General features: G+C 40.4%; 1 protein-coding gene across 19 annotated transcripts in view; it reads left to right on the forward strand.

Moving 5' to 3' along the window:
* The window catches only part of rbfox1 (RNA binding fox-1 homolog 1), a 1,740,493-nt gene that overhangs the window by 1,691,680 nt on the left and 31,486 nt on the right, over positions 1 to 17,327 (forward strand). For 18 of the 19 annotated variants that reach the window (XM_043711606.2, XM_087997810.1, XM_087997809.1 and 15 more), the window contains 2 exons: positions 4,498 to 4,537; positions 11,117 to 11,181. In XM_043711606.2, coding sequence (XP_043567541.1) covers positions 4,498 to 4,537; positions 11,117 to 11,181 — 105 coding nt within the window. Of the gene's footprint in view, positions 1 to 4,497; positions 4,538 to 11,116; positions 11,182 to 16,141; positions 16,175 to 17,327 lie in introns of all 19 variants that reach the window. The other variant, XM_043711599.2, reaches the window with a different exon arrangement.

Genomic DNA, 17,327 nt, shown 5'->3' on the forward strand with positions numbered 1-17,327 from the left:
TCGATGTCAGTGAGTGTCTGAGCAGAAGCAGCAGAAATACCATTCCTCACTTGAGTTTAATGTAGCAGAATTGGTTCCACAGGTATCGGTGCTGGGTCCACTTTGGTTTGTCCTTTATATAAATGATTTGGATGAGAATGTCGAAAGCATAGTTAGTAAGTTTGTGGATGACACCAAAATTGGTGGTATAGTAAACAGTGAAGAAGCTTATCTAAGATGTTGTGATTCTGTTCGCCAAGCTGGAAGTTTTTGTTGCAAGTGTTTCATCCCCTGTCTAGGTGACATCCTCAGTGCTTGGGAGCCTCCTGTGAAGCGCTTCTGTGGTGTTTCCTCCGGCATTTATAGTGGCCTGTCCCAGCCGCTTCCGGTTGTCAGTTTCAGCTGTCCGCTGCAGTGGTCGGTATATTGGGTCCAGGTCAATGTGTTTGTTGGTAGAATCTGTGGATGAGTGCCATGCTTCTAGGAATTCCCTAGCTGTTCTTTGTTTGGCTTGCCCTATAATGGTAGTGTTGTCCCAGTCGAATTCATGTTGCAAGTCCTGAACTATGAAAGCAACCACCCCAATACACACAAACGAAGTTGCATCAAGACACTATTCAAAAGGGCCACAACACACTGCAGCACACCAGAACTGCAAAAAGAGGAAGAGGAACACCTATACAAGGTATTCGCCAAAAACGGATATCCCCGCAATTTCATCAACAGATGCCTAAGGGAAAGACAACGGAACGAGGACTTGCCGCAACCCAAAGGACTAGCCACACTACCATACATCAAGAACATCTCTGAAATGACAGCCAGACTACTGCAACCACTAGGACTTATAACAGCACACAAACCAACAGCCACACTCAGACAACTCACCAGAACGAAGGACCCGATACCCAGCATGCGCAAAACTAATGTAGTGTACAAAATCCCATGCAAGGACTGCACAAAACACTATATAGGACAAACAGGAAGACAGCTAACGATCCGCATCCATGAACATCAACTAGCCACGAAACGACACGACCAGCTATCCCTAGTAGCCACACACACAGACGACAAGCAACATGAATTCGACTGGGACAACACTACCATTATAGGGCAAGCCAAACAAAGAACAGCCAGGGAATTCCTAGAAGCATGGCACTCATCCACAAACTCCATCAACAAACACATCGACCTGGACCCAATATACCGACCACTACAGCAGACAGCTGAAACTGACAACCGGAAGTGGCATGGACAGACCACTATAAATGCCGGAGGAAACACCACAGAAGCGCTTCACAGGAGGCTCCCAAGCACTGAGGATGTCGCCTAGACAGGGGATGAAACATTTGCAACAAAAACTTCCAGCTTGGCGAACAGAACCACAACAACGAGCACCCGAGCTACAAATCTTCTCACAAACTTTGAGCTTATCTAAGATTCCAAAGAGGGCAATTGGGTCAATAGGCTGAGGAGTGGCAGATGAAGCTTAATTTGGATAAATGCACAATATTGCGTTTTGGTAAAACAACAATAGCAGGACCAATTACTGGGAGGGCTCTGGATGGAGTTGTAGAACAGAGAGACCTAGTGGTTCAGATACATAATTCTTTTAAATTTACCTCACATGTAGACAGGGTGGTAAGAAGGCATTTAGCATGCTTGTCTTCATTTGAGTATAGGAGTTGGGATGTCATGTTGAGGTTGCATAGGCTGATGGTGAGGCCTCTTTGGCAGAACCGTGTACAGTTTGGGTCACCCTGCATAGAGGAAGGATATTATTATATTGCAGAGGTTTCAGGAACGATTAACCAGGATGTTGCCTGGACTTGAGGATAGGCTGGATAGGCTGGGACTTTTTTCACTGGAGTTTAGGAGGTTGAGGAGTGACTCTATCGACCTGTATAAAATCATGAGGGGCATAGATAAGGTAAAGAACAAGAGTCTTTTCCCTCGGGTGGGAATGTTCAAAAATAGGGGGCATATTTTTGAGGTGAGAGGAGAAAGATTTAAAAAGGACACGAGGGCCAACGTTTTTTTACAAACAGAGTGATTTATATGCAGAATGATCTGCCAGAGGAAGCAGTGGATGTAGGTACAATTACAACATTTAAAAGACGTTTGGATAAGTATACAAATATGAAAGGTTTGGAGTGATGGGCCAAATGTAGGCAAATGGAACCAGTTTGCTTTGGGATGATTGTTGGCGTGGACTAGTTGGACTGTGTTTTTCTATGCTGTATGACTCTGACTCTGTAAATCCTGGGTGGATATTAACTTCAACTAAAAATGCCTCTCCCTGTTCTTGTCCCTTTTCGAGCAGCTCATTCTTCTCTCCTTGCCTCAGAAAATTCTCCCTAATGTGCTGTAGGCCAAGAGGAGCCCGGACTGGGAGCAAAGATGTGATCAGAACTATTGAAGCCAGAACCAAGACCTTTACTGTGTGCTGTACATTTCACTTATAACGGAGCTTCCAGTCATTATCAGTACAAACTGCCAAACAGTTCTTCCAATGGCACACAAGTCCATCGAATTCAGTCAACAGTACCCCTGCGAGTGTTTCATTGTAGTTCCTGATGGTGTATAATGTGAGCTTAAGAGAGGGTGTTCCCCATGTACTTAGGTCGAAAATGGCTTGACAAAACACAAGGTGGTGTTTCACACAGGCCGATGTCACAATCTGCCTGGCCTGCATTCTTTTAGCCACACATATGCCGTCAGTAAGATGGCATCCAGCACGACCTATAACACTGTGCAGATGTGATTCAAATGTCATTTTATATCTAAAGCACAACTGAATTTTGTGACCCGTATTTCTCTGGCTTCTGAAGCATACAAAACCGGACGTGATCGCATTAGATCAGTTTGCTGAAATTATTAACACAGCTCCTGCCCAGAAACAGGATTTGCTGGATCACTTTTCAAGTATATTCCTGGTCAATATGTTAAGTATTTTCTGTTACTGATATGAGATGTAACTGTATTGAGATAAATTCAGGTTGCTTTAACTCTGTTTGAAGTGAACAGAAATGTAAAATATGAAACTTCACCGTGTTTAGCAAACGTTGACCAATGTATGGTTGGAATTGAAAATAAAACCATCCCATTGTCACTCCAACAGGATCTCTCTAGATTGGATTGAGATTAGAAAGGAGGTAAAAACAATGACTGCAGATGCTGGAAACCAGATTCTGGATTAGTGGTGCTGGAAGAGCACAGCAGTTCAGGCAGCATCCAAGGAGCAGTAAAATCGATGTTTCGGGCAAAAGCCCTTCATCAGGAATAAAGGCAGAGAGCCTGAAGCATGGAGAGATAAGCTAGAGGAGGGTGGGGGTGGGGAGAAAGTAGCATAGAGTACAATGGGTGAGTGGGAGGGGATGAAGGTGATAGGTCAGGGAGGAGAGGGTGGAGTGGATAGGTGGAAAAGGAGCTAGGCAGGTCGGACAAGTCCGGACAAGTCATGGGGACAGTGCAGAGCTGGAAGTTTGGAACTAGGGTGAGGTGGGGGAAGGGGAAATGAGGAAACTGTTGAAGTCCACATTGATGCCCTGGGATTGAAGTGTTCCGAGGCGGAAGATGAGGCGTTCTTCCTCCAGGCGTCTGGTGGTGAGGGGGCGGCGGTGAAGGAGGCCCAGGACCTCAGCAGAGTGGGAGGGGGAGTTGAAATGTTGGGCCATGGGGCGGTTTGGTTGATTGGTGCGGGTGTCCCAGAGATGTTCCCTAAAGCGCTCTGCTTGGAGGCGCCCAGTCTCCCCAATGTAGAGGAGACCGCATCGGGAGCAACGGATACAATAAATGATATTAGTGGATGTGCAGGTAAAACTTTGATGGATGTGGAAGGCTCCTTTAGGGCCTTGGATAGAGGTGAGGGAGGAGGTGTGGGCGCAGGTTTTACAGTTCCTGCGGTGGCAGGGCAAGGTGCCAGGATGGGAGGGTGGGTTGTAGGGGGGCGTGGACCTGACCAGGTAGTCACGGAGGGAACGGTCTTTGCGGAAGGCGGAAAGGGGTGGGGAGGGAAAGTCCATTGTTCAAGTTCTGTCAGCCCGAAGCTTTATTAAACCTGGAGTATAGGACTCCTAACATTGAATAAACATATTCCATTTCACACCAGCATTCGCCCAGCTCCTCTGATTAGAATAATTACTTTCAAAATGTTTTCAGCAAGGTGAAACTATTATGCACATCTACCTCCCTGTGTTGCAATTTCATTTGGGAAACACCTACATTGATCGTTTTTGCTACTGGTCTATAGTAAGCTGATAAGAGCATATTATGACAGGACAAATGCATCATACCATATACTGCGTGGCTTTGCTTCTGTGATTCCAGCATTCCCACTAATTTATTCAATGTTTCCCACGTCAGATACTTTTTCATTGTTTTACAAATTTCTTTTCTTAAAAAATCTGTTCAGCAACCTAAAGCATTGAACTAACTGTTTTGACAAAATAGTTGATGTATATTCTTGCAAGTGAAAATGCATTAATTTGAATCTTTCTTTTTGTGTGTAAATCTTTCTAGTGTTGTTTACCAAGATGGATTTTATGGTGCCGACATTTATGTAAGTACATGTATATACAATCTTCACACATTTCTATAACTCTTGCAAGTTTACTCAGGATTGCCCCTGAGTTTTGACTTTATTATACTGCATGTCGAAAAGCATAGTGCTAAAAATCAATTATGCATCTGAGCTCAATACTTACAATATTTTACAGTATTATCTTGAAATAGTTTTAGTCGATTGAGAGCTGTTTGTCTCTCATTTGTGTTATCTGAATGCAGAAAGTGCAATCACTTAACATATTAGAATGATGTGTAGTAGCATTACTCTTTTCCAGTTAATGAATGGAATGACTTCCATTTTGTTAAAGTTTTTTTTCCATTTAGTTTCTAAACATTTCATGCCATTTTTCTGTTCTATTTTTGGAGAGTTTTGTAGGCATTTTGCTGGTGTCTTTAATATGTGTGATATCGGCAGATTTTATGGTATAAGAATAATGTTGCTCATTAAAGTGATAGATGGGATAGTGACATCAAAGTATTATTAATGGCTGCTTCCAGTGGCATTATTTAGCTTTCCTACCTCAGGCAAGCTTGACCAGTTCACATTGTGCTAACTTGTAGGCTGCGACATAGTTTCCAAAAGTACACAATTGAAGATTCTGAGCTCCTGAGGCCATATGAAAGATTCAAATTTGCGTTGAACAACAAAGTCACTGGTTTTCCAAAGGAGGGTGTCCCAATTTTCAGTTGAGTCATCAGGTGAATACTTAGAATCATGGAATCACAGAATCTCTACAGTGTGGAAACAGGCTATTTGGGCCATCAGGTCCATACTGCCCCTGCAAAAAGTTTCCCACCCAGACCCACATTTCTATCTTATCCCTATAACCCTGCATTTCGCATGGCCAATCCACCTAACCCGCAAATCTTTGGAATTGACTAGACTTTGCAAGAGTGCCTTGCTCCATCTCATTGACATCCATGATGCAACATGAAAATACAATAAAGGAATTTGTCTTTCCCAAAACAAAGGAATAATAGAATGTTTGCAGCATAGAAAGAGGCTATTCAGCCGACTGTGTTCATGCAGCTCTCTGATAATGCATCTCATCGAGAACCCTCACCCAACACTTCCTCAAAATCCTGCAAAATATTTCTCTCCAGATTATTATCCAATTTTCTTGTGAAGCTTCCTTGACCACACTCTCTCATAATGTCTGTTCGAGGTCCATCCACTTGTTGTGTACAAACATTTTCCTGATACCACAACTGGTTCTTTTGCCAATCGGGTTGTCAGTATTCTTTAGTTCTGGAATTTTCTGCCATTGTGAACAATATTTCCATATCCATCATATCCAGACCCATCAAGATTTTGAATGCCTCTATCTGAACTTCTCTTCTCCAAGGAGAACAGTCCCAGCTTCACCAACCTATCGAAGTAACTGAAGTTCCTCATCCCTGGATTAATTTTTGTAAATCTTTTCTGCAACCTCTGAAATATCTTCATATTCATCTTGTTGTACGTACTTAGAATTGGTCGCAGTATTCTAGTTGAGGTTGAACTCATTTTGATATTTATTACATATGAGTAAATATTCATTAATTATAAATGTTTACTCACATTTAGGATAACTTGATTTTGTGTACTATATGTTCCTATTTTGAAACCCAGTATCCTCCAAGCTTAGCTAACCCTTTCTCAACCTATTCTGACATCTTCAGTGTTGTAATCACATATACCAAGGTCCCCTTGCTCCTGCACCCACTTTATAATTGTGGCCACCCCTCATTTTATCTAACAAAATGAATCATTTTGAACTTCTCTGCATTAAATTTCCTTTGCCACTTGACTACCCATTGCACAAGCCTGTATGCACCCTCTTGAAGATGGTGAGTACCCTCTTCAAAATTTGTAATCTCTTCTAATTTTCTGTTACCTCTTCATTTCAATCAAGTTTAAAATTATGACTTGCTCATTAACATAGATCTAGAAAAGCAGGGATTCTCATGCTAATCCCTGGAGAACTTCACTCTATAATTTTTTTCCATGAAGTAACCAATTGTTCACAACTACTCCCAGTTTCCTGTCATTCAGCGAATTTCATGTTCATGCTGCTCCTGTTCCTTTTATTCATTGGGCCTGAATTCTGCCGGTGAGTTGCCATGTGACATCTTATCAAATGTCTTCTGGCAGTCAATGTACACCCCATCAAACAAATGAGCCAGATTAACCAAATAGGAAATGATGATTTTTGATTTTAGAATTTGTCGATTCTAAGACTGAAGGTTGTATCGAGTTGGAAATGCTGCAAAAATGAAGATATAAGAGAAAGTAAAAATATCAAAGCTCTGAAAGTAGTACGTTCCTGAAGCCTACGAAGTTAGATGTTGAATTAAGACACTTGCTGCTTGAGACATATGAGCAGAAAAACTCCTAATTGTTGCTTAAGACTCATCCAGCTTTTAAGCTTGTATTTTTGAACCTTAAAATTATTTTTCTCCATTATTTGAATTAGCACTATTTATTGTTCAGATCAAGTTTAAGACAAGTTTAGCACTTTTTTTTAGCAATAATACCTGTTCATTTGAAGATGATGATGGCATAGCATTTCTTCAGGGCAAAGACATATTCAAATTTCAAAATAAATTAAAACAACACACTAATTTTTAATACTTTGCAAAATAAATGCATTTTATATCATGTTGAATTCTAACTCATTAGAATTTTCCCCTGGAAGCTGTCATCATTGAGTTTTCCTTCCAATATCGTGCAATTAAATCTCAGTCCTCCAAGTTTAAATTGATTAAATTTAATTGACAGAAATATAAAAATGCATTAGACAACATGTGAAAATATAAATTACACTGGCTTCTCAGCCATTGCAATTCATCTCTCTGAAATTATGAAAAATTATAGTACATGAAACTTTAGTAAACAGAAGAAAAACTTTTGATGTGAAGGGAAAAATATGGCCCAGAAATCTCTCTTTAGTACTCAAAACCCTAAGTTCTTTCTTTTTGAATTTGGTGATACACAATTCATATACTTTTATGTTTTCAAAGGTTCAGTATTAGTTCCAAAATTGAAAAGGAATGGTTTATTGGTTTCGTGGGTTATTCATTTTTTTTATTTTCCAAACATTATTTCTGTTTCATTATAGAGTAGTATATCAAGAACCTGTGTATGGCAATAAGTTACTGCAGGTATAAAGTACTGGAAATGAGCAAAGCATCATATTGTATGTGGATTGCTGTTAAATGTTTTTACTAACTCTGAGATAAAAGGGGCAATTGTTGATGCAGGAAGGTTTCATTTTGAGTGAGTGTTAACCATTTTCAGGCAGTTTGGGGTCACTGAATAACTAAAGCTTGGAGGTGAATGACGGTAAAATTATTGTGAATGAGTGTTGATTTCAGATGGTAAATCATGGCTAAAAGCTTAGGAATTAGGACTTTTTAAAGTTTTTTTTTAACCACTGCACTTGCAAGAATATCCAGTGAGGAGGCTGTCCCAAAGGATAGTGGGGCAGCCACTTCCAACCACATTTTAATTGGATCATAAATGGTGTTTGCTTTATCTATAGAGACTGGATTCTGTATGTTAATTGGCATGCTGAGATCATTTAGAAATGGTTGATATAACACTGTGGCCCATTGAACAGGAAGCTCTGCTGTTCTCACAGTTTGACAATCGATGCATCACTGCCCACAACTCATTCTGAATGTGCATTTGTTTGTCCTGTTGCTTAATTGAAGATCCATAATTACCCTAACTTCAAAAAAAATCAAGAGCTAGTTTAATTAAAATCTAATTTCCACAAGAATGACCTAAAACCAACTTGTATGTTTTTCACAAATCAAGTTTTTTTTAACAGAGCCAACAAATGCATAAGTATTGATATGTTAGGCATATCTTGAGAGAATATATTGGACCCTTCAGTATTTTCAACATTTGCGCAGCAGGTGGTCAATTTCTTTGAACAAAGTTGTACATTGTACTTGAGCAGATCAAGCTTGTGTGGCTGTAAGTGAATAGGCATACAGTCACCACTTCTCAAGCACGCAACAGTAGCATGGACTGGTGCTTTTTTATATATTTATTCTTGGATTATATTTTCTGTGTCATCTCACACTTAAACCTAAAAGATTGATTTAATGAATGCTAATTTATCAAACTTACACATTTTAGATTCAAGGATTATACAAAGGATAATAAATTACATTTTAAAACTGTTATGAGCGTGGGCTTCACACAATAAATCAAGTTAGTGAGGAGTAGTTTACTATGCCATTAAATGGTTCATTTAGCCCAGCCAAATAAGATTTTTATTTTCTTTCTTGTTAAAAATTTAATACCCTCTCCTTCTTTTGGTTTGCCTAAATAGGACAGTTGACCTGACCATGTCTGATTCCAAAACTCTGCCAATCCTGCTGCTCAATTAACAATTAGGGGAAAGTGAGGACTGCAGATGCTGGAGATCAGAGGCAATAAGTGTGGTGCTGAAAAAGCATAGCAGGTCAGGCAGCATCCAAGGAGCAGGAAAGTCAATGTTTTGGGCAAAAGCCCTTCATAAGAAATGGAGAGGGGGGTGGGGGGGGAGGTGGCATTGGAGTGCGGAGGGGGGTGGGCCGGTGGTTGCAGGTGGACCCAAGGGGGCTGAGAGATAAATAGGAGGGGAAGGCAGCTGTGAAGGTGATAGATTGATGCAGGTGAGGGGTCATGGTGACAGGTCAGAACGGAGGGTGGAGTGGATAGGTGGGAAGGAAGATGGGGAGGTGGGACAGTTCAAGAGTGTGGTGCCAAGTTGGAGAGATAGATCTGGGATGAGATGGGGGGAGGGGAAATGAGTAAACTGGTGAAATCGATGTTGATGTCGTCTGGTTGGAGGGTCCCAAGGCAGACTAAGAGGTGTTCTTCCTCCAGTTGTCGAGTGGATAGGATTTGATGGTCGAGGAGGCCCAGGAACTGCATGTCCTTTGCGGAGTTGAAGTGGTCGCTACAGGGCGGTGGGGTTGGTTGGTGCGTGTACCCTGGAGATGTTCTCTGAAACGTTCCGCAAGTTGGTGTCCTGTCTCCCCAATCTAGAGGAGACCACATTAAGAGCATCGGACACAGTAGATGAGGCATTGGAAGTGCAAGAAAATCTCTGCTGGATGGGCAAGGATCCTTTGGGGCCATGGAGTGAGGTGAGGGGGGAGGTTTGAGCGCAGATTTTTCAATTCCTGCGTTGGCCGGGGAAGGTGCTGGGAGTGGTGGGTGGGTTGGTGGGGGGGACATGGACCTGACGAGGGCGTTGTGGAAGGAATGATGATAGAGGTGGGGATAGAAATATATCTCTGCTGTTGGGATCTGACTGTAGGTGACGGAAATGTTAGCGGGTAATGTGTTGCATCTGGAGATTGGTGGGGTGGAAGGTGGGGGGGGGGGGGGGGGGGGTTCTATCCATGTTGTGGTTGGAGGGGTGAGGTTCAAGGGTGGAGGTGCGGGAAGTGAAGGAGATCCGCTGGAGGGCATTGTTTATTATGTGGGAGACGAAATTGCGGTCCTTGAACTAGGAGGCCATCTGGGATGTTCTGGAATGGAATTACTTCTCCTGGGAGCAAATGAGGTGGAGGAATTGGGAGTCAGGGATAGTGTTTTTACAGGAAGGCGAGGTGGGTGGAGGTATAGTCCAGGTAGCTGTGGGAGTTGGTAGGTTTGAATAAGACGTCCGTGTTGAGTCGGTCACCAGAAATGGAGATGGAGAGGTCCAGAAAAGGGAGGGAGGTGTCCGAGATGATCCAGGTGAACTTGAAGTCAGGATGGAAGGTGTTTGTGAAGTTGTGAACTGTTCAACCTCCTCGTGGGAGCATGAGGCGCCGCCGATACAGTCATCCATGCAGGGGAGGAAAAGGTGGGGAATAGTGTCAGTGTAACCGCAGAAGGTGGACTGTTCCACGTACCCGCTGAAGAGGCAGACATAGCTGGGGCCCATGCGGGTGCCCGTGGTATGAGAACAGCATAGAAGACTCTGCTAGTGGCTTTTTGCTTTACTCCAGTTAAAATGTATATGTGTATCTTAAGCAATATCTTTCACTGATGACTGAGCTAAGATTGGAAGTCCTGTCCATAAGAAGCAAAGGCATGCACTATTGTCCTATATTGAATGACTCCATACACTGATGCACCAATACAATGCATCACTGGACCGTCCATATCATTTATCCTTTAAAATACCTGTGTTTGTGCATAATGATAGATACTGGTGTCTATTTTAGATTATCAAGATTCAGAACATTCATTATTTGTCAAGAAAATCTGAATCCAATCATTTATCTGTGTCTCAAGATCAACTATAAGGATGCTGAGATATTGCTTATCCTCTTCATCACCTGCAAAACAAAATCACAGGCCAAATCTAACTTGACAAATGATGTGATAGGCTATAGCAAAATAGCAACAAGAATTGTACGTTTCATACAGCAAGAAGAGTTGCAAATTCATGTTTCATCCGATAAACAAATTCCATTGAGTTTATCAAATATGAAATCATTAGTTCAGACAAAATAACACTGTTCCATTAGTGTTGAAAATACTGAGCATCCTGTGCTATGGACTTGCAGATAGACTGAGGTACTTTTTCTTTTGTTTCAGGGTGGGTACACTGCCTACAGGTATGCCCAACCTGCTACTGCCACTGCTACTGCCTACAGTGACAGGTAAGGAAACCCTTACCTTTGTGGATTTATCACATTGTAAATCATATGATACAGTACGAGTTTTTTTAAAAAAGCTGCTTCCCAGAAAATCATGGATTATTTCTCAAACAAATAATAATGTTGAATTGTAAATTTATGGAAGCACTGCTTTAAGGGGAATGTGGTTGCTCTAAATTGTTTGAGTCATGACATTGTTTCTACAATGTTATTTGATATAGGCCAATTTCTAATCATCGGTTTTGATTGGCTCTGAATTTGTAGTTATTTTGCGTAAAATTCTGAAGGAGGTTTCTAATCCTAATAAGAAAATACTGACTTGCCTTCCAGAATGAACTTGCTTTAATTCAATTTGAAAATCTAAATTGGTTCAATGAAAACCGAGTTGAAAAGAGCAAATTGGCTTGAGTCTCAGTGTTTAGCCACAGTCTAAATTGAATTTAGCAAAGTCCATTGCTCGCAAAAGAGCAAATTGAGAGTTTTCAAATATTTTCAACTTCCATTGTAACTTGAAGTGCCCTGAGAAGTAACAAAAATACATTACATCCCCATCCTCCACAATCAGCAGAGAAAAAGGCAGCACTCAATTCTTACTGACAGTCCTGTAGATGGCTTTACATGACATATTACTTCAGTAATGGTTGACTCTTAGCTCCCTGAAATATAGTCAATGTTTCATATACCCTAAACCCCAAGTGAAATAAGCTGCACCCTTGGTGCAGGTCTGAATGACATGACTGTTCTCCATGCTGAGCCACCAATGGAAGCAGTTGATTACAACTCAGTACTGCAGACAAGGGAAAATCGGCCAGTAAACCTGCAGATAAAGCTCTCGTTCTGTTGATTAATGTATCACACCTCATTTGTTAGTCTTTCCCGAAAAAAAGATTTTTATTGATTTTCTTAACACTTCCAAATTAATTGGCATATGTTGGTTTATTTCATCACAATGATATAATCTCACAAGCAGTGAAAATAAGTTGTGTTTTGAAATGCTGAATGGAAAGTGAAACATGCTCACTAAATAAACATATGATTGAGAGAGGAATATGTTGTTGGGGTTAGATGAAGAAGAATGAGAGGAAGGCTTTGCGGAGAGTAAACGTGGCGTAAGCCAGTTGAAATGAAATGTCATTGAATACCTTTGTAGAGGAAAAAATAGACTTAATTTTCAATTTAAAAAAAACATAGTTTTCATTCACTTATTTGAAACAGCCTTTTTTTTCTGTCTTTTCTCCAACTACTTTGCCTTTTCTGTCACTTTCAAGCAATCAACTTTGACTGGTTCTGGATTTGCAGTGGTTTTGTGTGGGTAGTCACTGCTCTCTTGTCCATTACCAAGTGACAGTGAGGGCCAGAACACCATGTTGCTGTTGGGACATCACTATTTATTTCCACCCTCACCCACAATTCACTCAAATGCATTTGATTGTAGGGAACACTGAAGTGCTATGAGAAGCAATAACAGTGAATGATTTTGCTTCCTTCCTTCTCCAGCCTGGGGAACTAAGGCAATTGGTTTCTGCTACCTAGGCAGAGGCTGGAACTGACCTTGCTCAGTATGACTTAATAGCACATTTGGGGTATTCACATTTCTGACTGTTGGAAGAACTAGCAATCTATTTGTACGTATTTTTGGCTGAGACATGTCACTTGAAAACAAATTTACTGGGGTGTCTTTGGAGATCCAAAACAGAATTGGCCTGGACCAATATTAGATTTGGTTGAGGAATTAAAAACAGAAGTTCCTGAAAACATGTAACAACTCTGGTAACATCTGCGGAGATACAAATAAAGTTAACATTTGACGCATGAGACTGAAGTTTCAAAGTGGGGTCGGGAATGTGACAGATGGATGAATGCTGGTTCCCAAACCTATTCGTAGTCAACAGTGCTATTTTTGAATTGAAATGGTTTTATTGGCCCGGAGGCAACCCCAGCTTCCAATCACAGGCAGTGAGTGCTTCCAGGTAGCTGGAGCTGTGACAAAAGCAGGTGGCTGCCATGTTGTGGACTGTCATTTCTCAGATGTCCAGCAGCATTTATGAGGATAAGAGGTACCATGTAGGGGAAACAAAATCAAGGTCCAGCCAGCATCAAGCTTGTTCCAAGTTGACCCAAAGACCAAGACAATAAAACTTTACTTCTGGCTTCATGATGGACGTGTCCACGAGAATGTTCAGGTTTGCAGAAGTAAGATCTTAAATGACATTTTGGCCAGCTTCCTTAACAAGTTCCTCCAGGAACTCATGGGACCTGTATTTGAAACACATGTCCTTCTTCCACTAGCACAGTGATAATTGTACACTGTTTCAGAGTCATTGGAATCTTCAGTAGCCCACTGGGGCCACAGCTTTTAAACTGTGTCAGCACAACATCCTTTGAAAATTTGACACATTAGCTCTCCTTCGCTCTCCACAGTCACTGCCAGACCTGCTGAATATTTGCAACATTTTCTGTTTGCGATCTCAGATTTCCAGAATGTGCAGTATTCTATCCTTGTATGGGGTTTGGTGGAGGGCTGTTTCAGGATCTAGTTCTAACCTCAAGTCGATCACCTGATCAGATCACAATTACCCCCTGGATAGTAGATAGCTCTGCATACACTTAATTAATAATTGATATCTTTTCTGTATTGTATCAGTTAATTCATGATAGTAGTAAAGGGAGATTGAGTTATTGAGTGATGATGATAGCCTTTAAATCATGCCCTTTCAATCAAATCTTGTTCTGTTGTTAGAATTAGCCCATAAGTTTTAAAAAGGCCATGAAGGCTACATAGGTAAGGATTCCAAGGGGGTTGGGTGAGGCAGTAGGGGGGGCATAAGGTCTACCAGTCACATTGCTCTTCCAAAAAGAAAAGTAAATTCCAAATGAATGACTTTTATAATGCGTACTCCTCACGAACAATATGCTAGGAATGGTCAAACCTGGCTGAAGGTCAGCCCCCGCCCCCATGGAAGCAAGGCCCATCCTCAAGCTACCAGCCTCTAAGGTTGATTAACTGACCTAGCAATTGCAGCAGTGCCAGTCCTCAGTAGTAGACATTGCTGGGTTTGCAAACATCTCAGTGCAGAAGAGTGAGGTAGGCCTGGCTTCTGGGGAAGGAAGGGGTTGGTCATTCTCGCCGGGGGGAGGGAGCCGAAAGGCCAGGTGGGGAGGGACAAAGGTTGGATTGGGGTAGTCTGATACATACAGAATTACTGTCACCGTCCCCCAGTTCCACTTTGTTACAAAAAGCAGTTTCAAAAATGCAGTTTAAATTGTTGCAACCCCCCCAATCACCACGTCCCAAAATAAAACATCCCCTCGCAGGGAAACTAAAATCTAGGCTGTTGTCGACAGGAGAGATTTTAACTGTAATCAGTTCTGTTGCTAAACTTTCTAAATGTTCTGCCAAAGTATGAGTCAGTATATTTCATTCAAAGGAAACTGAAGTTTCAACTCATTCAGTCTTTGCTGCTCTCTCTGCTCACATGCCATACTCCAGCCACAAGAAGCTGATAAATCACCATTCTCATATCTAATTACTGCATATGTCTTGGCTAACTGCCAATTACACCACCTTTGTTTTTCGAGAATTGGATTTTCCATTTTGGTGAGTACTTTGTTCTGTGAACATTCAGGAAACAGGTTCTTATTTAATAAAACAGTAAACAAAAGGATCTTTGGAAAGATTTACACCCAAAATATGAAGATAACTGAAATTTGCCATTGTATCCTTATTTGTTTGTTCTGTTAAGTAGTTGAATGCTGACATTTGAAAACTATTGGCAGATTACTTTGTTTGAGACTTTGTTTATCTATAATATTCTTGTATCAACATGGGATTGGCTTAATCTTTTTTTTTGTCTGTTACTGTTCATGTAGAGGCAGTCTGGCAACAAGCAAATCCTTCATGTTATCCACACAGAGTTATACCGTTATGTAATGCTCAACATTTTATAACGGAGGAATTTTGTAGATTAATTGTGGATTTGGATCCCTATCTTTTATAACAGTCCAAACATATACAGCAGAATTGAAGCTTCAAATTCCCCTTGCCTTTCATAATTTGTAGATCTATTGGCCTTTGAAATGTTCACACTTATGCCAACTAACATGTCACACAGGCTCCCAGCAGGAGTAATCGATCCTAGCAATGCTACCATCACTTTCCATCTCTGTTCTCAAATTTCTTATGAGAGAATGAGAGAAATGCCTTTATAATTGGCACACAGTTTCTTTATCAATACTTCCCAGGTCCCTGATGGAATTTTGATTGACAAGCTATACTTTAACATTTATCCACTTACTCTTGTTTTTGAGATATGCTGACCAACTTCACAGAATGCACTTTAAAATGGAAACTTTTGTTATTTTTAACTTAGTGAAATTCAATATATAGTCCTTCATTATTTTTGAAAATTGTCTTGAGTTTAAAGGTGGCATCCTGGGTGAAGTTATTTGTGCTTGCTCCTAAAATGGCACATGCCCTTTCCTGTGGGGTTCATGCAGAACCACGCTCATTATAGGATTGAATCAAACTGTCCTTACAGTGGTGTAACAAATGTGATGGGGTTTTCCTATTGTTCATGGTCAACTTTTGAGAATAACTTGTTCTTGTCTTTTTCAAATTTATTAGTAAGAGTTTCTGTGTGTGATTCTCTTCTTTGCCTCTTGTAAATTAGTCAAACAATTGTCTGAATTATGCAATAAGACAATTGTAAAACTTAAGACATAGCTATCATAGTCAGCTAATTTGTGAAATTTATCTTAAATTCCAGAATGGATAGGGCTTTTTTATTGCAATATGATAATGTTAAAGATGTACAATATTTTAAGTATCTGGTACAAAATGGAAAACAGTTATAAAGAACTATATTGCCATTGTCTGAATTGGATTGCCTTGTTGACTGATTTTACAATGAATACCAGGACGTCTTAAATCTACTGATTGCTTTGTTTATCTTTGCTTTGGAAGGTTCAGGAGTGTTAAGGCCGTAGAATTTCCTGTGTAAGCAATGTTTTGAATCAATGAAACTACAGTATACTATTGTTTTTGAATTTCTAATCACTCCACACATCGTTTCATTTGTGTCATGTGTAAGGTATATGTATGTTGTTTGCACGCTTGCACAAAACCTAGAATGCAATAACGCCTGCATATACAACTACAGTCTGTTATTCTTTCACATTATGTTATATTGCATTTTGTTGTCATGGATTTACATTGTATTTTTCGAGTGGAACCCAAAATAAGCCTTCAGTTGTAAATAGCATACTTGAATATGCAGAAAAGCACGTTATTTTATTTTGTTAATTTATTTTTTTTTAAATACTATTTTACAATTTTCTGCAATTTTTTTTGTTACAAGTGAGTTTCATCAGACGTGATTTTGGAATGCAATAAGATTGCACGAATTGTGGCACAGAAATAAATTGATACCAACAAAATGGTCACAAATCACAGGACTAGTTTTTAACAAAAAGCAACAAGGGCCAATGGTTATTTGTTTTGAGTAATCAAACAGCAACAGATCATTGAACACAATTAAGTGAGTACACATTCATCAAGATTATACCCCTGACAAGAATTAAATCTTGTTTCAGAAAGATAAACTACTCTTGTTTTATAAACAAAACACAAATAGCAGAACAACTGATTCAAGCTACTATGTATTACACAATGCATGTCCATAGCTAAAATCTTGTCACCAAGTGTGCTGAAAGCATGTTCATTGAAGAGTGTGTAAGTACTAATGGCACTGTAAAGGATTTATGCTGACCCTCTGTCATTTCACACTTAGTAGTACTCTGAAGCCCTTTCGTACCTTATCGGTCTCAGGGAAGAGGGATGGATTGTCATTTTGTCAGTGCATATTCACCTGATGATTCAGTTTATCTGCAAAGCTGTATCACTTCTGACAGATCCATCACAAAAGTTCACTGTGTGGCTTCTTGAGCAAAGCCCCAGGGCAAGGATTTTTTGCCTTGTTTGGCTGCCTGGTGGTTTTTGATTTGATTGGTGCATTTTGTTGTGTAAAGTGTACTGGCTTGTGTATCATAGCTTGCAACCAGGGTTCCTTTCTTGAAAATCATTGAACTACTAGATCAAAATATATGCCATTGAATAAATTTATCTTTGACTGTTTGCATTTCTATATCCA

The sequence above is a fragment of the Chiloscyllium plagiosum genome, unplaced genomic scaffold, assembly GCF_037043375.1.
Source record: "Chiloscyllium plagiosum isolate Xiang-an unplaced genomic scaffold, Cpla_swu_hap1 HiC_scaffold_20, whole genome shotgun sequence".
Taxonomy (NCBI): Eukaryota; Metazoa; Chordata; class Chondrichthyes; order Orectolobiformes; family Hemiscylliidae; genus Chiloscyllium; species Chiloscyllium plagiosum.